Source organism: Suricata suricatta, chromosome 1 (assembly GCF_006229205.1).
Source record: "Suricata suricatta isolate VVHF042 chromosome 1, meerkat_22Aug2017_6uvM2_HiC, whole genome shotgun sequence".
Classification (NCBI taxonomy): Eukaryota; Metazoa; Chordata; class Mammalia; order Carnivora; family Herpestidae; genus Suricata; species Suricata suricatta.
The window spans coordinates 192949227-192968995 of NC_043700.1; the positions used below are offsets into that span (position 1 = coordinate 192949227).

Consider the following 19769-nt stretch of genomic DNA (forward strand, 5'->3'; position numbering starts at 1 on the left):
CAAACGAGGGTTAGGGTTGGCCTATCCCGAAGCTGGGGTAGGTGCGGTCTGTTCCCTGTGTTTTCTTCTTTTCATCTATATATTCTCTCTCCTTGTCTTACTTTCTTGGATTATTTTGTCCTTCTGGATGCAGCCAGGTTCTTTGTCAGGTATGATTTCCCAGAGCCTGGGTTTTGAGGAACGTACCCCCTTCCTGCCACTTAAGGTGTTCTTCTCACTCTTCTATTCCTTGTAAATTGGCAGTTAGATCTGGAGGCTTGATCCAATTTCAGGCCTGATTTGGGGAAGGCAAGACTATGTCATGACCCTGACTCCAATCCTGACTCTCACCCTGACCCCAACCCTGACCCTAGGCAGTGGCGCATCCTCTGGTCAGGGGGTTCATGTTGCCTGGTTGTTTATCTTCTCCACGATGCTTGGACTCCTATTGTGTACACTGAAGCTGCTTCCCTGCTCCTCTGTATTTATCTAGAATCTATTCCCCATCTCTGTTGTCTTTTGTTAAGGAAATTCCTCTCTTCTGTCCTCTTTTCCTGTGCAGCCTTGTCTCCTGGCTTGTACTGCCAGTTCAGTTTTATTTCTTAAACAGTTGTTTGTTTTATTTCCCTTTCCCAAACCCTTTCCTTTCTTTGTTTAGTTTTTATTTTTCTAAGTATTTCTGATTCTACTTTAGTTATTTTTCATAACTTTTACCACTTTCTCAATTTTTCTTAGCTCATTTTAAATCTATTTCACTGTCATTTCTTTTTCCACTACTGACATTTTCTCCCCATTGTGGGGTTTGCCTGGTGGGCTTTGGTGTGTTAGCGATGAGCTTACAGAGACCAGCCCCCTGACCCTTCTGCACTGTCATACCTTCCCCAGGAGTTTTCAGGAATATATGTTGGCCGGTCTTTGTAAAGGCGAGTAGAGTGAACTAGCCTGACGGGGTCAGCATTGCTGGGCGGGGCGGGGTACGCACAGCTGATGGGGTGCAGGCGTCCAGAGCGCCTGCCACTGTTCTCTGTCCATCCAAGGTGCCGAGTCTGCCAACAGCAGAGACTTCCCAGACATCAGACAAAAAAGTCACGATACTTGACATGTTGGCAAACATAAATCTCTTAGACTGGCATAATTTAAAGATGCCAGAAAAATAGTATTTAGTGTGTTGTGATCTAAGACCACAGATTTGTTGAAAAGCAAACTTATTTTTGGGTAGCATTATTCAAAGTGTTAAAGTAACTTGAAAAGGCAATCACTTAGGATTCAGATTTATTTCTGTTTATCAGCATCCCCCAACCTCTTATGATTCCCTTGTCTGTGTTTAAAATACTCTGGTGCTGAAACTTATTTAGCAAATGCCATTTTTATTTTTCACGAAGCATCTTCCCACACATCTCACAGCTGCACACAGGAACCTCTTCCCAGGGTCTCCAGATGAGAAAACCACAAGGTGGGGTTAGTGACTGCCAGGGGGCCTAGCGCCCGGTTCTTCTTACACATCCCATGCAACAGAGGCCTGCGGGTCTCGTGGGGTTTTCTGCACATCGGGAGACCCTGAGTGCCAGGCGTCTATGCCCTCGCATGCACTGCCCCGTCCCCGCCCCGAACTCGGCAATGAGGCCGTGTATGCTTTTCCTTCTACTCATGACCCTTGGATTCCTGGACACCTTGAAGTAGGGTCAGGGGCACCTGGGAAGGCAGCCCAGCGAGGCTGTGTGTCGGAAAGCTGGAGAGCCGGGGTGGGGCGGTGGGTAGGAAGAGTGCTGAGGATTCTCAGCACCGTGTCTCGGACCGTTTTTGAGAACTCCCTGTTCCATGTTTATTGGCAGTGTCTCAGCTGCCCACGGTCCGTCCCCCACCTCCCAAAGGTTCAGACTTCCCTAGGAATGGCAGAGTGTCCCTTGGCTCTCGCCTCTGGGACTCGAGGGGATGGCTGTGCTGGTATTGATTTGAGCCTTGAGGACCTCATAGGGGCAGGGCAAGGTCAGTCCTTTTCTTCCTTTTCTGTACAGAACTAACTGTCCTTTTTCTCTGTAGTCGTGCATTTTGTAGGGCTAGACCCCAGAATTGCTGCATGGCTCATAGATCCTGAGGATGCCGCACCCTCATTTGAAGATTTAGTGGCAAAATACCTCGAAAGCTCCATTTCTGTCACAGTGAGCAGCACATACGGGAATTCCTCAAGAAGCGTGGTGGTGAGTTGTGTTAAGTAAGATAAGGCCATACCCGGATTTTTTTCCTAGAAACTTTTTCCACTTCATAGGCAGTCCAGTAGTAAAAAGAACATTGCTGACATTCATTTTCACTTACTTTGCACAAATGCTTTCTGGCCTGACATTTCTGGTGGAAGATACCGAGCAAGGATGGGTGACTTCCCTTTCATCAGGAACCTGTTCCTGAGAGGCCCTCTTCACTGTGTGATTCTTCTAAACGGATCCTCTGGTGTCAGAGAGCCACCTGCTCTGTGACCTGAGCACTGCTAGTTCCTAAACTCCTCGTGCTGCTGACCCGACCTCTGTGGCGGAGCTCCGGCCCCACCTCGGCCTGTGCTCAGGGGTGTCTTTCCCAGCCCTGCCCGGAGATGCGCCCGGGTGTTGGGAGCCGCGGTGCTCACAGCCTGGAGCCTGGCCCAGCACCTCCCACGGCCCCGCAGCAGGCCCCACGGCAGGCAGCCCAGTGGGAGCAGCGTGGGCCACGGTTGGGCTACTCTGTTCAGGCTTCCTGCTGGTAAATCAGCAGCTGCGCACTAAAAGCACAGCTGGAAGAGCTGCAGGGTGCTCAGGGAGCACGAGGACTGGCTGTGGGGTGGGGACCACTGGGGCAGAGCACCTGGCCGTGTGCCGGCACCGAGGCTGGGGCAGGTTTGCTGGAGCACCTCATCCTGGGCTGTCTGGGGGGGAGGGAGTCAGACAGGGACTTGGGGTTAGCAATGCAGAAACTCACTCGCCCTTAATTTGAGAAGAGACCTGCCAGAGGGCTTAGGGAAGCTCACAGGTCCGAGGACCAGCAGGACCAGGCCTTGGCAGGGTGGGGCCCGAGGCCCCGGGGCCAGCAGTGAGCCACGGCCTTGCATCCCTGTGTCACTTTTGTCCAAGGCTCAGTTTCAGCACACGAGTGCCTTGTTTCCCTCACTGCCCCATGTGTGCCCCTTGGCGGGGGCACGGCGTTGAAATGAGTTCTGATCCATCCTACGAGAATGAGGAGGAAACTTCCTCCAACAGAAGCTAAGACACTGTTACTGAAACAGGGACATGCCCACCTCAGGTTCAGCAGCCCCAGTTTATAGATGAGAAGACCAAGGTGCAGAGAGGCCAGTGTGCAGGCACCTTGCCCAAGGTCAAGCTGAGGCTGTGGTTCAAAGTGTGGGTTTCTGACTCTGAAGTCTAGTTTCTTCTAGTGTGTACCTGGTGACGGGAGTGGTCGCGGGGAACAAAGCACCAGCCTCAGAGAGTGTCGCTCCCAGGCTGGAGCGGCTCCTGCGGGGCCACGGACTCAGCGGTCCGTGCCCACGGGGCGCTTCGCCCCAGGCCCTCATCACACCCCAGGAAGAAAAGCAGCAGCCCCCTTAGCTAAATGTGTCCATTGCAGAGACGGCAGTGCAGAGGGAAGCACAGGAGGGGCGGGAGGGGCAAGCTGACTGAGGAAGTGTGAGCTGTCAGACCGCAGGGGGAGTTGGAGCAGAGAGGGGAGCAGCAGGAGAGCAGGAGGGGACCAAGAGAATGAGGAGGAAGGTGCCGGAGGAGGGACACAGAAGGTGCTAGTCCCGCCCAGAGCTCAGCCTTGTCCTGAGGAGGTCCAGCTGGAGAACCGTTCAAAGTGAGGGCTGCAGGGTCAGCTCTGTCCTGTGGAAATCTCATTGGGCGGGAGTGGAGTCTGCTCATAGTGCCTGGTGCCCTTGACCAAGCTGCGGGAGCACCCAGGCCCGGGATGCCTGGACAACAAATGCCTGCTGTCAGCCCACCGTCCTGGGTTTTCTCCGCCTTTGGGACCTTTGGGGAGTCATCTGGCAAAATGAGGTGCTCAGGGGAGGAGACAGACTGAGTGCAGGGGGCTGTGGCTTGTCCCCTGCCCCGACTGTCCCCTCTCAGGGCCTCTGTGGGAGTCGTCTGGGCCAGGACAGGTGGTGAGGTGGCCACATGGAGGGTGCACTCCTGTCTCTACTGCGCTGTGATCTTTGCACCTTGGGCACTTAGCTTCTCTGCGGTTCCTATACAGTGAGGAAAACTGGGTAAGGGAGAGAGTGAGGCTCCAGTAGCTTCTTGCATTTGCCCGGGAACTTGTCTGCTTAAGGTGCTGGTGATGCCACAGGGTGTCACGTCTGCCACCGGTACCCATTTTTGTGCATTTTGTCATTTCCTAGATTGTGACAAACATTGCTACCAAGTTTGCCTAATCTTTACTTCTTTTGATCTTTTAAAGAACCATAATGTACATGTGAACCTGAAGATACTCTACAGACTCACGATGGGCCTTTGTTCCCAGCTGAAGGCAAGGCGTTTTATCCTAACTGGCACTCTTGCTCTCTGTCCCCCAACAGCATCGTTCATTCCCATCCACATCACAGCATCTTCAAGTGCGCAGGAAGTGGAACATTGAGCTCTAAGGCCAAGTTAACTCGCGTATCATTTATAGAAGTGTAGTCCAGATGATAAGGCCTGAAGTTTTAAAAATGTTTTCTGCGGGTTAACAATTGTAGCATTTTTAAAAGGCACCAATTCAGCTGGAACATTTCTGCTGCTGCAATTAACATAAAAGCTGAGCGTTTATTTTAGTTAATAGATGGGACATAGCTCTACTCAGGGTCTCATTGGGAAGCAGAGGGCATTCAAGGGAATAATCTAGAAAAGTTGAAGGAAGGAACTGTGTACTGAGGCAAGGCCAGGGGTGAGGGGCCCAGCAAGGGACACAGAAGCCTCCAGGGACAGGCACTGGCTGGAAGCATTTCCACCCCAGGCTTGGAGGGTGAGCTGTCACCAGGGCCCTGGGAGAGCAGTGAGCTTGCAGGGGCTGCCGGCAGGGAGCCGGGCCCCAGAAGCTGTGGGTGCAGTCCGAGGACTGTGGGCTGGTGGGTAGGGTCCAACGGGAGAGAAGCCCACCTCTCTCCCCTGCTGCCCCAGATGGACAAAACCAGCCTGAGACCCAAGGAGGAGCCAGGCCTGGAGGATGTCAGCCTTTCCTCGAGGGCAAAGCACAGGGGCACTGGGCCTGGTGGTACAGGTGGCAGAGGGGCGGACAAGGCGGAGCCTCTGATGGGGGCACGCAGGCGTTCTGAACAAATGCAGAGACGTTGCACACTCTTGGAGGACATGACCTAATACAAAGATTTCACCGTTGCTCACGTTAATCTATAAAGCCGATGCGAAAACTGATGAAAATTCTAGTTACGCTTTTGTGAATTCTGAAATGAAAATGCAAGGCTGAAAGTCTTAAAAATCCCTAAATCACACTTAAAAATGGGAAAGATTAAAGAAAATTGGGAGTGGGGTTTGTCCTATCTAATATTTCTAAATATCTTTACGAGGTCTTGGTAGTAAATAGGGTACTTGCAGGAAACAGGAGTTTTACTAGGAAGGGGGGAGGGTTGTGCAGGGCCATGTTCACGATCAGGGGTGCCCGAATTCCACCTCAATGAGATCAGGTGGGCTGTTGAGCAGAATGCAGGTGCCAGTAATTTAAAAGTTAATCATTTTTTTGTGTGTAACAGGTTTACGGTTTATGGCAACTATTTTGTACTTTGGAGCTTCCGCTGATACCGATTTTGGCAGGTAAATTACTATAAACATGATGGACAGTCATCTTTCTAGAGAATTCTTTATGTTGTCTGAGAGCAACTCTTTCTTTCTCATTCAGGGGTGGGCAGGGTGTCATGTGGGCAGTGAGAGGTAGCAAGCCCTTTATTTTCCCTTTCTGTAACAAGAGGGGTTGGACTGCATCACCTCTTGATCTAGAAGGTTCTGACATTTCAGTCACAGGGGATCCCTTTTGTACTGAATGGCTTTGCTGGGTGCCTGGCCAAGGGGCAGCCTGTGCTCCTGTTGGAGGGGGCCTTCAGCCTGTTGCCTGAGGCCACAGGTGTTTGGGCCCGCCCCCTCGAGAGAGCCCCCAGAAGGGCTGCGGGGCTGTCCTCGGCCTGGGCGCCCAGGTCCTGCTGGGCACGAGGAGAGCCGGGACCCACCCAGGACTCTGCAGCTGGCCTGGCCAGTGGCGGCTCCGGTCAGTGTGGCCGGCCAGTGCGTGTTCCCACACCCACTGGCTCCACTGCTGGACCCAAACACTGACCCCAGGTGCTGCCACTGTGTCCCCGCAGGGAGTGAGGCTCACTCCTCATTCTTGAACCTTTCACAGAAATGATTGATACATACAGTGTGCACAGTGCCAATTTTATCTGCTTTGGTTTTTGAATCACAGTGATGGAAAGCCAGAGCATCCATGTGAACAGAGACGAAATGGAGAGGACCTCAGCACTTCTTGGGGTATGCTATTTCAGAGCCGCGGTGCCCCTTAGCCCTCTTATGCATGTGAGTTCTTCCTCCCCTTCTCCCCCTCCCTCATTCATGCGGGACTGTGGATGCCTTCTGTCTATGACTCCCACAGGGGAGTACCGCCCCCCCGAAAGGGTTCAGACAAGCAGGACAGCTGGGTGCGCCCCAACGAGGTGTGTGCATGGTTTCATGGACCTTCTGGCTTTCTCAAAAGTCAGGGTCTTCTCACAAGGATATCCCCCTCTAGTGTGGTGAGGGGAATTCATGTGTTTCTTGGATTCTTCAAAAAAGCAAGAACAAAACTTTCTGTCAAAAATAAAAAATACAGAGATACATCCAGATGCATGAAAGATGCATTAAAATATTTCACTGAAGTTATTTTTGAGGAAACTGTGGTATAACCATTACCTAGGTCAAAGTGTAGAATTTCCAGAAGCCCTCTGTGCCCTTTCCCTATCAGAACCCCTCCCTGCTGCCCAAAGGGACCTCCTGACTTTTGGAGTTATTACATTGTTGCTTCTCTTTGCAGTTTTCAATGCCTAAACTATGGTTGAGCTTTCCCTTGGAACTGTATGTTCACAGTGGTGGCTGATGTCTGTCCTTGGGCCTCCATGTCCCAGCTTCACTGGTATCCTGTGCCACTTGGTGCTTGCCTCCGTCGCACACTCTGTTCCACTGTTGATAGGTGTCTGGGTAGTTGCCAGATTGCAGCCTTTACAAGCCATACCGCACCCTTGAGCACGTCTCCCAGGTGGGCTGCTGGGGTCCTGGGATGGGCTTGCTCAGCTTGCTTTCCCAAGTGGCAGCTGCCAGAAGTGCACTCCGTCCTGCCGTTGCACACCCTCACCTGCATGGACACCAGACTTTCAGTAGGAGCCATTCTGGTGAGGACATATTGATACCTCATTATGACTTTGGTTACTATTTTCCTGATTACTCATGAGATTGAAAGCTTTTCATGTCTTCATTGGCTAGGAGTTTCTCTTTGGTAAAAGATCTGTTCAAGTTTTTTTACCCATTTTGGTATGGCCGGTTTTATGTTTTCCTTGCTAATTTATAGGACATCTTTATTTGATCTGGCTACAAGCCTGTTCCATATACCTTTTCCCATTATGCCTTTTTACCCTCCTAATGGTGTCTTTTGACAAACAGAAGTTCTTAGTTTTTTTAATTTTTTTTATTTTGAAAAAAGAGAGCATGCATGAGCAGGGGAGGGACAGAGAGAGAGGAGAGAGAGAATTCCAAGCAGGCTCCGCACTTGGAGCACAGAGCTGATGCAGGGCTCTGTCTCATGAACCGCGAGATCATGACCTGAGCTAAAGTTGGATGCTTAACCCACTGAGCCACCCAGGTGCCCCAGGAGTTCTTAATTTTTAATGTAACTTACCAATCTTTGTCTTCATGGTTAGTGCTTTTGCGTGCTGTTCGAGAACGCTTGCCCTGTGTCAAGCTCATGAAGTATTCTCCTGTGTTCTATTTTCAAGCTATTTTCATTAGCCTTTGCACTTAAGTTTATAATCCATCTGGAACTGATTTTTTTCTTTTTATGTACTTTTTAATTGAGAAAGAAAATTGCATATAGTGAATAATATAAAAATTTTTAGTTATTGTGATAAAATGCATTAACAGAAAACTTACCATCATAACCATTTCTAATTAGTGAGTGTAGGGTAGGAAATACATTCACATGGTTGCAAAGCCAATATCACCAATTATACCCAGACTGCAAGACGGATACTGTAGCCCCAACGAGGGACTTCCCATTCTGCCCTCCCTGGCTCCTGGCAAGTACTTGCTGTCTGTGATTTGACGACTCCAGTACTTCATGCGAGTGGAACCACAGAGAACCTGTCTCTTTGTCACTGGCTTATCTCACTTGGCACGATGTGTGTGAGGCGGTATCTCATTGTTTTGATTTGCATTCCCCTGATGATCAATAATAGTGATTATCTTTTCATGTGCTTATTGGCCATCTGTGTATCTTCTTTGGGAAAATGTCTGTTCAGGTCCTTTGCCTAGTTTTGAATTGGGTTGTTTGTTTTTTCTCTTATTGAGTTATATGAGTTCTCTATATATTCTGGATAGTAATCCTTTATCATATAAATGATTTTTAAATATTTTCCCTCATTTTATGGGATGCCTTTTTTCTCTGTTGATAGTGTGTTTTGATGCACAAAATGTTTTAATTTTCATAAAGTCCAATTTAAACATTTTTTCTTAAAAAATAAATATTTTTTCTTTTGTTACCTATGGCATTGTCATATCCAAGAAATCACTGCCAAATCCAGTGTTGTGAAGCTTTTCTACTGTGTTTCCTCCTTAGCGTTTTGTTTCAGGTCTTACCTTTAAGTCCTTGGTACATTTTGAGTAAATGTTTGTGTATGGTGTGAGGTAGGGGTCCAGCTTCATTTTTCTGCATGTGGATGTCCAGTTTTCCCAACACCATTTGTTGAATAGACTGTACTTTCTCCATTGAATGTTCTTGGCGTGTTTTTAATTCCTAAATATTTTACTCTTTTTGATGCTACTGTGGATGGAATTGTTTTTGTAATTGCTTTTTTCAGGTAGTTCATGTGGAGAAATGTAAAAAGTGATTTTTGTGTGTTGATTCTGTATCCTGCTTCTTTGCTGAATTCCAAATTTCTAGTAGATGTTTGGTGTTTTGTTGTGTGTGTGTGTGTGTGTGTGTGTGTGGACTCTAGAGTTTTCTACATTTAAAATCATATCATCTACAAACAGATAATTTTACTTCTTCCATCCCAATTTGGATGCCTTTTATTTACTTTTCTTGCCTGATTGCTCTGACCAGAACTCCCAGTACTGTGTTGAATAGAAGCAGTGAAAGCAGACAACCTTACCTTGTTCCTCATCTTAAAGGAAAGGCTTTCAGTCTTTCACCATCAGTGATGGTTTCTGTGGGTTTTCATATAGGTTTTTTTTTCAATGTGGAGTTAGTTCCATTCTGTTCTGGTTTGTTGAGTGTTTTTATAATGAAAGGGTATTAAATAGTGCCAAATGATTTTTGTACATTAATTGAGAGGATCCTGTGTTTTTTCCCATCTTCTGTTCTGTTGATGTGGCATGTTACATTAGTGTATTAGATTTATGTTGTTACATTCATGTATTGACTCATACCAACATTCTAGGAACAAATCCTACTTTTTCCTGGTGTATACTTTTTAAATATATTGATGATATATTACTAGTATTTTGTTGAGGATTTTTGCATCAGTATTCATTAGGGATATTGGTCTATATTCCTACAACTACTAAGAAGGTTGAATCAGTAATCTGGCTGGCCCTTTTCTTTGTTGGGAGATTGATTATTGATTCAACCCCCTTAGTAATTGTAGGACATTTCAGATTTTCTATTTCTTGGTGATTTAGTCTTGTTAGCTTTTGTGATTTTAAGAATTTATCCAATTTATCTAGGTTATCCAATTTGTTGGTGTACAGTTATTCATAGTACTTTTTATTTTTGTAGAATTGATAGTAATGTCCTCACTTTCATTTCTGATTTTGGTAATTTGAGTTTTCTTTTTTTCTTAGTCCATCTAGTGAAGGTTTGTTAATTTTTTTTTTGAAGAAGTAACTTTTGGTTTCATTGGCTTTCTCTGTTGTTTCCCTATTATTCATTTATATCTACTCTAATATTTATTATCTCCTTCCTTTTGCTAGCTTTGGGTTTAGTCTGTTTCTCTAGTTTCTTAAGTTAAAAAGTTAGGTTGTTAATTTAAGATCTTTCTTGTTTCTTAATGTTTATAATATCTATAGGTATACATTTCCCCTTTATCACTGCTTTAGCTGTATCCTGTTAAGTTTTGGTACATTGTGTTTTCATTTTCATCCATCTCTGAGTCTTATAAATTCCTTTTTGATTTATTCTTTTATCCTTTGGTTGTTTAAAAATGATTTGTTTAGGAATACCTGGGTGGCTCAGTTAGTTGAGCATCTCACTCTTGATTTCAGCTCAGGTCACGATCCCAGGGTCATGGGAATGAGCCCTGCATTGGACTTAGCACTGAGTGTGGAACCTGCTTAAGATTTTCTCTCTCTCTCTCTCTCTCTCTCTCTCTCTCTCTCACCCCTCCCCACTTCTGTCCCCTCCCTCACTTGCAGTCTAATAAAAATTTTTTGTTTAATTTTCACAATTTTGTGAATCTTCCAGATTTCTTTTTGTTATTGATTTCTAACTTCATCCTGTTTTGGTTAGAGAAGATGCTTTGTCTGATATCTATGTTTTTAAATCTCCTTTGCCTTAATTTGTGGCCTAACATATGATCTGTCCTGGACAATGCCCTGTGTGTGCGTGTGTGCGGCTGGTGCTGGGCAGGTGCTCTGCACATCTGTTGCATCTGGCTGGTTTATTGTGTTAAGTCTTCTGTTCCTTATCTTCTGTGTGGTTCTACTTTTTTTTATGACTGGAATAACCAAGTCTCCCAACTACTGCTGTAGAATTGTCTGTTTTTGCCTTCATTTCTGTCCATTATTTCTTCATATATTTTGATGGTCTGTCATGGGGCATGTAAATGTTTATAATTATTATATCTTCTTGCTGTATCAGATACATAGCATCCTTTGTCTCTTGTAACCACTGTTTATTTAAAGTCTATTTTTTCTGATATTAGTATAGCCACCCCAGCTCTATTTTGGTCACTATTTGTAAGTGTCTTTTTATCGTTGTGTTTCAACCTGTCTGTATCTTTGATTTTAAAGTTTGTCTTTTGTAGACAGCATATAGTTGAATCATTTGTTTTTATCTATTATGCTAGTCTCTGTCTTTTGATTGGAGAGTTTAATCCATTTACATTTAAGTAAACACAGATAAGGGCCTTAGGGACTTACTTCTGCCATTGTGCTGTTTTCTGTGTGTATTATAGATTTTTTTGTCCCTCCTGCATTACTGTGTTCTTTGTGTTTAGTTGATTTTTTTGTAGTGAACATTTTAAATTCTTTTCTAATTTTCTTTTGTGTATATTCTATAGCTGTTTTCTTTGTGGTTACCATGGGGATGACATTTAACATCCTAACATTATAACACTCTAATTTGAGTTTATAACAGTTTAACTTGAATAACATGCAAAAACTCTGCTCCTTTACAGCTCTGTCCCCACCCCTTTCAGTTGTTGATGCCACATAATTACATCTTTATACATTGTGTGCCCCAAATGTAAGCCAATAATTTTTTTAAAGTGCATTTGTCTCTTAAATTATGTAGAAAACAAGATTTGGAGTTACAAACTGAAGTTACATAATACTAGCTTTTATACTCATAACTTTTTTTTTTAAGTATGAAGAAACCAACAAGCACAGTGACAAACTGTTATATAATACTAGCTTATATAATTGCCCATGTGCTCACCTTGCTTGAGATCGTTATTTCTGCACGTGGCTTTGAGACACTGTCCAGTGTCCTTTTGTCTCACCTGCAGGACCCCTTGAGCATTTCTTCCTGGGCAGGTGAGGTGATCACATCCCCTTCAGCCTTTCTTTATCTGGGGAAGTCTTCATCTCTCCCTCACTCTTCCAGGACAGTTTTGCCAGATGCAGGATTCTTGATTGACAGGAGTTTCTTTTAGTACTTTGAAAATACTGGCCCACTGTCCTCTGGCTTCCAGTTTCTGATGAGAAATCTTCTCATTGATCTTATTGAGGATCCTTGTTTGTGATACTTCTCTCTCTTGCTAATTCCAAGATTCTTTGTCTTTGTGTTTTGAAACTTTTACGATAATGTGCCTTGCTGTTGATCTCTTTGAGTTCCTCTTACTTGAAGTTTGTGGAACTTCTTGGATGTTTATGTTCATGTATTTCATCAAATTTGAGAAGTTTTAGCCATTATTTCTTCAAATATTTTTGTTGCCCTTTTGCCTCTCTCCTCCTTCTGGGACACTCACAATGTACATGTTGATCTGCTTGATGGTGTCCCACAGATCCTTTGGAGTCTGTTCACCTTTCCTCAATTCATTTTCTGTCTGTTCCTCAGCCTCAGTAAGTTCTATTGTCCTGTCTTCAAGTTCACTGATTCTTTCTTCTGCCTGCTCAATTCTGAGTTTCAAGATCCTTAAGGAATTTTCTATTTCAGTTAGTGTACTTTTCAGCTCCAGAATTTCATTTTGATTTTCCTTTAGGTTTTCTCTCTCTTTTTTGTTATTTCCATTTTTCTCATACATTGTTTTCTTGACTACCTTCATATCCTCCTTCAGTTCTTTGATCATCTTTAAGACAGTCTTTGTCTAGTCAATCTGCCAATAGGTCTTTTTCAGTAAGAGTTTCTGTAGGTGTTTCTCCGCCCCCCCCCCCCCCCGGTTGAATGGTCCATACTTTACTGTCTCTTTGTATGCCTTGAGATTTTTTACAGAACTCTGGATTTTTGAATCAGATAATGTGGTAGCTCTGGAAATCATACTCTCCCTCTACCACAGGGTTTGCTGTTTTGTGTTAGTGTTTTTGTTTTGTTTTGTTTTTATTGCTGTAGGCTGTCTCTTTGCTAATGACCAGCCTGAAGGGTAAACTTAAGGTCTTCTCATGTTTTTTTCCTAAGACTTTTCCTGGGCATGCACGGTCTATTTCTAATTTTCCTGGCATACGTAGTAGTTTTTGACCACCCCTGTCTTTAAAGCTTGGCTCCCAAAAGGAAGAAAAGTGAAAAAGGAAGGGGGATATACAAGGGTGCTGGCCCTTTAAATCCCCTGGAGGGAGCAGGGGGAGGGCAGCAACAGTGGCATCTCTGCTATTGGAGGCCTTGCAATCAGTAATCAGAGCACAGATCCCTGATATTTGGAAGACAGGGTCCTCTGGCCCGCCCTGGCTCCTGCACACAGCTCCAGAAACCGATGATTGCCCGCTGTGTGGCTGGGGTGGGAGATGGGCAATGGGCAGCTGCTACCATGCTAAGAGCTGACATTGACCAAAAGTATCCACTGTTTATCATCCAAGCCTCTCCCTGGAAGCGACAAGCCACCCAGAGACTCCTGAGTCCAAAATCGTTGTTGCATCAGCAGCTTCTGCCCCCGCAACTGCTGTCGAGGAGGGGAGATGGGTGCCTACTTACAGGCGCTTCCTACTCTACCTTCTCCCCAGAATCTCTCTGGTATAAACTGTAAGTGTATAGCTTCACACATTTTTCCATATGCACACACGCCTGTGACCCCAGCAGAACATGATGTAGAGTATTTCTAGCACCAGGAGCCTCCTTTCTGTCCCCTCCTAGTCTATACCACCAGAGAGAGCCATTAATCTGACTCTACGTTCAGTGATTTTGAGCTTCACATAAATGGGACCACACAGTATCGGCTGTTTGATTCTGGCTTTTTTTTCTGCTCACAGTCCATCTATGGGATTTGCTTGTTTGGTTGAGTTTAGCAGAAGTGGGTTCCAGTACGACTTGCTGTGAACACGGTGGCTGTGATGACTCGTGTGCATAGCTGTGGTGGATATCAGTGCTCCTGCGCCTCGGCTTTATGTTTGAAAAATTTTTTTTAATGTTTTATTTATTTTTGAGACAGAGAGAGAGAGACAGAGCATGAGCAGGGAGGAGCAGAGAGAGGGAGACACAGAATCGGAAGCAGCTCCAGGCTCTGAGCTGTCAGCACAAAGCCCGATGCGGGGCTTGAACCCATGAATGTGAGATCATGACCTGAGCCAAAGTTGGAGGCTTAACCGACTGAGCCACCCAGGCGCCCCTTGGCTTTATGTTTAAAAGTGAAATTCCCAGATCACAGTGCGTGTGTAAGGGTATAGGTACCTCCCAGTACTCCCGGACTTGGTCATGACCTTGTCTGGTCCCATGTGCTACATCCTCACCAGTGCAGAACTGCCAGTCTTTCTCAGGTTAGCCGTTCAAGTGGGTCTGAGATTGTGTGTCATTGTGGATTCAGTTTGTATTTCCCTGATGATTAATCACAGTGAGTATCTTCTCATGTGCCTGATGGTATTCTGGATATACTCTTGTGATCCAATTTTGCAAAGACTTCACCCATTTTAAAATTTATGCTAGGGGCACCTGGGTGGTACAGTTGGTTAAGCGTCTGATTCTCTGTTTCAGCTCAGGTCATGATCTCGCAGGCATGGGATTGAACCCCACATTGGACTCTCCACTGAGTGTGTAGCCTGCTTGGGATTCTCTCCCCCACTCTCATTCTCTCTCTCTCTCATTTCTCAAAGTAAACTAAATTTTTGAAAATTTATGCTAATTGACCTTTTCATATTGATTTGTAGGAATTCTTGATAGATTTTGCATGTGAGTCCTTTGTACTAAATGCTGTTTGCAAGTCCTTTGCAATTTATATTGAAGATTCCTTCTCCCCATCCAGGGTTTGGCAAACAGTACTCTGTAGGCCAAATCCATCCTGGGGCCTATTTTCATATGGCCTACAAGTTAAGAGTGGTTGTTACAGGTTTTAAAAGACAAACACCTAGGGCGCCTGGGTGGTTCAGTCCGTTAAGGGCCAGACTCCATTTCAGCTCACTTCACGATCCCAGGGTTGTGAGACTGAGCCCCGTGGCGGGCTCGGCACTGAGTGCGGAACCTCCTTGAGATTCTCTCTTTCCCCCTCCGTTTCTCCTCTGCTTGCATGGGTTCGTTCTCTCTCTCTCTCACTCTCTCTCTCTCTCTCTCTCTCTCTCTCTGCCTCTCTCTCTCTCTCTGAAAAAAAGACACCTAAACCAAAATAAAGGAGAATATGTGGCAGAGGCCACTTGGGGCCCAAAGATTCTGAAATACTCTCTGGCCTGGCCCGTGTCCATGGCTTGTCTTTCCACTCTTAATAGTGGCATCGTTTGGTGAAGTTCAGTGAACCTTTTGTTTTTAAATATTTAAAAATTTTTATGTGCTAGTATCTTCTCTGCCTTCTGGTAAAGAAAGATATTCTTCTGTATTTTCTTAGATAAGCCATATTATCATTTTTTAATGTTTACTTTGAAAGAGAGAGAACCTGTGCCCACGCAGGGGAGGGGCAGTGAGAGGGCGGGACAGAGGATCCAAAGCAGGTTCCCCTCTGACAACCAAGAGCCAAGAGCCTGACGCGGAGCTCGAACTCATGAATTGCGAGATCATGACCCGAGCTGAAGTTGGATGCTTAACTGACAGCCGTCCAGGCGCCCTATAAGCTGTATTATTTTAAGCCTACCATCCATTTCGCATTAAGTTTTCTTTATGGTATTAAGTATGGTTAAGATTTCTTCCCAAGTTGATTTCCATTTATTTCAGCATCATTTATTAAAAGTGCCGTTTCCCTGCTGAGTTGCAGTAATGTCTGTGTCATAAATCAGATCACTGTTCTCAAAAGTTCAGAAAAAAACAAAAGTAAAACCAATGAAATGCTGAAGCAGTACTTCATAAAACTGGACTGTGCGCACTCCACAGGAACAGTTTACAAACCAGGATCACTCAAGCTGAGAAGTGGAACGAGGCTGAGACGTAAATGGTCATAAAACAGCTTGTACAGTGTGGAGGCAGTGACCATGTGTTCTTCACACTCGCTGACTACAGTATTAGAAGTGCTTAAATGAAAGAGAATTCATTGTTGTTATTTCTTATCAATTTGGGGCACAATTTGAGGTTCACTTAAGATTTTCAGAGGCACCAGCAAGAAGCAACGCAGACCCAGTGGCCTCACTTACCTTGCAAAATCAGCTGGATCAAGCTTTGCTTGTGTGGCTGAACTGCTTCTGTCTGCTCAGGGAACTTTCAGGTCTGGTCCCCTCGTGTCACGGTGTAATGTGGATCTTTTTCTGGACGCTGTTCGGTTTCCCAGGGTTATTGTCTATCCTTGTGCGGATACTCCCCTGCCTTTAGCTTTGACATCCTACAGTGTGTCTTCCCTACTTACAGTGTCTGTCTTACCATATAAAATTCTGTCATCTGCTTTTTTTAAATATTCTGCTGGGATTTTGATTGTATTCTCATGTGTATGGCAAAGGACTCAGACTCAGACTCTAATAGAGCACTCTTATCAATGTGAAAAAGCCAGGTAACATCATTTTTAAAAGAGGAAAAATTTGAAGGAATGAAAGAGATCCGCACCCCTAGCCTGAAGCCACGTGGCCGCACAGGCGCCTGGCTGAGCGCTGCCCCTGTTGCTGAGTGGCGGAGGTGAGGGCAGAGCTGCGTCTGCCCAGAGTGCTCTGCTCTGTGGCCGCAGGTGCCCGGCCCAGCGTCCTCTCACAGACCGGGCGCTTTTGGCCACTGCTCTGCCTGCCCAAAGCCCAGCTGGGCTCTGGCCTCAGTTCTGCCTGCCGCCTTGTAGTTTATATCTATTTCTGCTCAGAAGAAATGTTTATGTTTTCTTTTATTTCTTTCTCCGTTTGTGTCTATCCATTGCTTCTCATGCGTACACGCAAGGAGTGCGCTGACGTGCCATTTTACTGTACTGGTTTAACTGGAAGCTCATGCTCTCTCTTAATTCTTGAGATCAGTTTGTTCCTGGCGTTTTTCTTTCCTACGGTGTGAGTTATTCCTGAAGGGATCCATTACTGTCTTTCAGTGCTCTGCTCCTGGTTTTCCTTCTTATCATGTGTTTCTTTGACCACTGAGTTTGGGCATACTTTAACTGAGGCAAGTGTTCCTGGCTGCTGTTTGCCTACATACTGTTGCCTGTAATGTACATGTCCTTCTCCTAACTTCTCTGGTGTCTGTGAACTTCCTTCTGAATTGCAGCCTAAAGGCTGTCCTTGTCTGATAAAGAATAGAACGCAGAAGGTATTTCACTGGGCCTCATAGGTTTAGCCTCTGCTCTTTGTTTTCTTTTCTTCTCTCTCTCTCTGTTTTTTTCTAAGGATTGTCAGTTTTATTTATTTGTTTGTTTTTGGGAGAAAGTACAGTGAGAGAGAGGGAGAGAATCTTTATCAGGTTCCAGGCTCCGCACAGAGCACGATGCAGGGCTTGACCCCATGACCCTAGGATCTTGACCTGAGCCAAAACCAAGAGGCAGATGCTTAACCTACTGAGTTACCCAGGTGCCCCTCTCTGTTTGCTTTTATAATAAAAAATTTTAAAGTCCTGGCTGCCTTCCACTTTTCTTCTGACTGAAATGGCAAGGGGATGAGGGGTTTATAAACTCAGCACTCAGCACTGTATCAGTGGTGTCGTAGGACATGGATAGACCCTCTTCACTTGGACCACCCACGCCTCCTGCCCTGCAAGCCGGGCCATGTCCCGCATGGCCAGGTTCTGAGCACATCCCTGGTGTCCTTGCAGCCGCTCTGTCAGGAGGGAGGTCTGATCGTGTCCTCACCCTGGTCACCAGGCAGTTTGGTCTGCCTCTTATGCCTTGGGATATTTTGGATGTTCTGAAGTTTATGGTATGATGCTAGATCTCTCTTCCAATAGGAACATTTCTGGAGAATCTAGTCTTTCCCTCCCTCCTTTGGTGTCTTATTTCCTATTGTGCTTCTTCACTTTGCTTCCTGAAGTTTGGGAAAGAATGATTCTATAAGCCTGAGTTTTCCACCATGAGTCAAAATATGTATTTTTAATGTCCATTTTGGTAAGTTGTAGGTTAGTTTTTATTTTTATAAGAGCTCTTGTTGGGAAGTGCTTGATGAGCAAATTAAGTAATCTTAAATTGTGAAAATATTAACAAGACTGTTTATCACATTCACAGTCTCGTCTCAAGGAATTGGAGCAAGAAGCTCATTTTGTTGCAGGAGAACAGTTTCTTATAACAAGTAATAATCAGCTTCAAGAGGTAACGCTATTTTTTAAATAAAATATACGTTTTGGGGTTAAGGGGAGATTTATTTTAAATTTATAAAGACTGTCTTATGTTGACTATCAGGACAGTATGTCAGCTGTCCATGTTTTCTCACACTGAGATTCATTCCTTCAAATTCCTGTAAATCTGAGAAAACATGAGGTCAGACTTGGCGCGCCAAGTGGGCATGTCTTCCGGGCGGTGGCAGCGATGTTCTCTTTCTCCCGAACCGAAACCTGCTCACCATGTGTCACTGCTTTTGTTGAAGATCCTCTTTGGCAAGCTGAAGCTGCACCTGCTGAGTCCCAGGGACCCTCTTCCCAGAACGGGGCCTCGGGGGCTGCCGTCCACGTCAGAAGCCGTGGTAAGGTCCGAAAATTGCCCCCTTTCCTTCTGAAACGATAGCGTGCTACGTGGGGCATGAGTCACCCTCAGGCCTGCCCACACGCCCTGCAGCGCCTGAGAGGCAGCGCCCCCAGTGAGGCACCCCCACAGGCGGCCCTCCTGGTACTAGCCGCGGAGAAGGAGGCAGACGGTCCGGCTTTCCAGAAGCCATGGGTGGTTTCATTTTCTGTGAAGAACAATATGGTAGAGTTTTGTTTGAAAGACAAGTTCTTGACAATCCAGTGGCAGCATCTTTGTTTCACGCCCCTGCGGGAAGCTAGGAACAGGAAGGTCATCAGTCTTCTTCCCTAGATTTATTTTAGAAAGTTTGAGCTGCCGTCCCCCCCCTCACCTCCCCCCAGGAGCCTCTCTTTCAAAAGACAGGGAGGAGCAAACTTCTCTGTCCAAGCGCCCAGTGTAAGAGTGTAAGCGGATGCTCAGAGTCTGTAAGTAGGTGAACTCGTGTTACTGTGGTGAGGACCAGCCATGGGGGCTGTTGGTGCTTCCTGGGCCCCCCACTCCCCACGCACATCGCCACCCCAGCACTGCGCGTTCTGCGCCTTCGGAAAGTCCTGCCTGTGACCCTCAGTAGCCCAGGCGGCAGTTCTCGGGATCACGGCTGCCTGCAGTGACCTGAATCTGGCTTCTTCCACCACCGCGGACACTCGTCCTCTACCGTGTCCTTGGGAGCCAGCAGTGGGTGGAGCGGGGCTAGTTGCAGGCAGCCAGCATGCTGACCCACACAGCTGGGACAGGTTACTTGACCACTCTGCCTCAGTTTCCTGATGTATAAAAGGACAACCATAGTCCTTTCCCTACAACAATCTTATGGGGACTCAGCGAGCATGTGTGTGTGTGTCTAAAACAGTATTTAGGACCATGCTGACATATGAACCTTCAAAAACCAAGTACTGCCTGTAGTTCTTAGCTACTTCATCCAGCAACCTACGAGTCATCTTTGACTTTCCTCCCTGTAGCGAGCCTTGCAATCTCTACCCACAAACTTAGGTCTTAGTTTGTCTGCTTCCCTCGTCTTCACTGTCACCGCCCGGTCCTCCCCCACTGACACTCCTGCACAGCCCCCAGGCCGCCTCCTGGCTTCTGCTCTTGCCCCCTGGTTAGCCATCCCGTCCAGGCAGAGTGATCTTTTACAGCATTAGAAAAATCACGTTACTCTCCTGGTGTATATTCCAGGGCTTCCTGTGACACTTCGATTAAAATCCAAGCC

General features: G+C 46.0%; 1 protein-coding gene across 1 annotated transcript in view; it reads left to right on the plus strand.

The window, feature by feature from the left end:
- Positions 1-19769, plus strand: part of POLN (DNA polymerase nu) — a 155966-nt gene that overhangs the window by 42567 nt on the left and 93630 nt on the right. Inside the window, exons 9-14 of the mRNA XM_029952606.1 lie at positions 2020-2177; positions 4402-4470; positions 5687-5747; positions 6391-6455; positions 18068-18151; positions 18426-18521. Coding sequence (XP_029808466.1) covers positions 2020-2177; positions 4402-4470; positions 5687-5747; positions 6391-6455; positions 18068-18151; positions 18426-18521 — 533 coding nt within the window. The remainder of the gene's footprint in view (positions 1-2019; positions 2178-4401; positions 4471-5686; positions 5748-6390; positions 6456-18067; positions 18152-18425; positions 18522-19769) is intronic.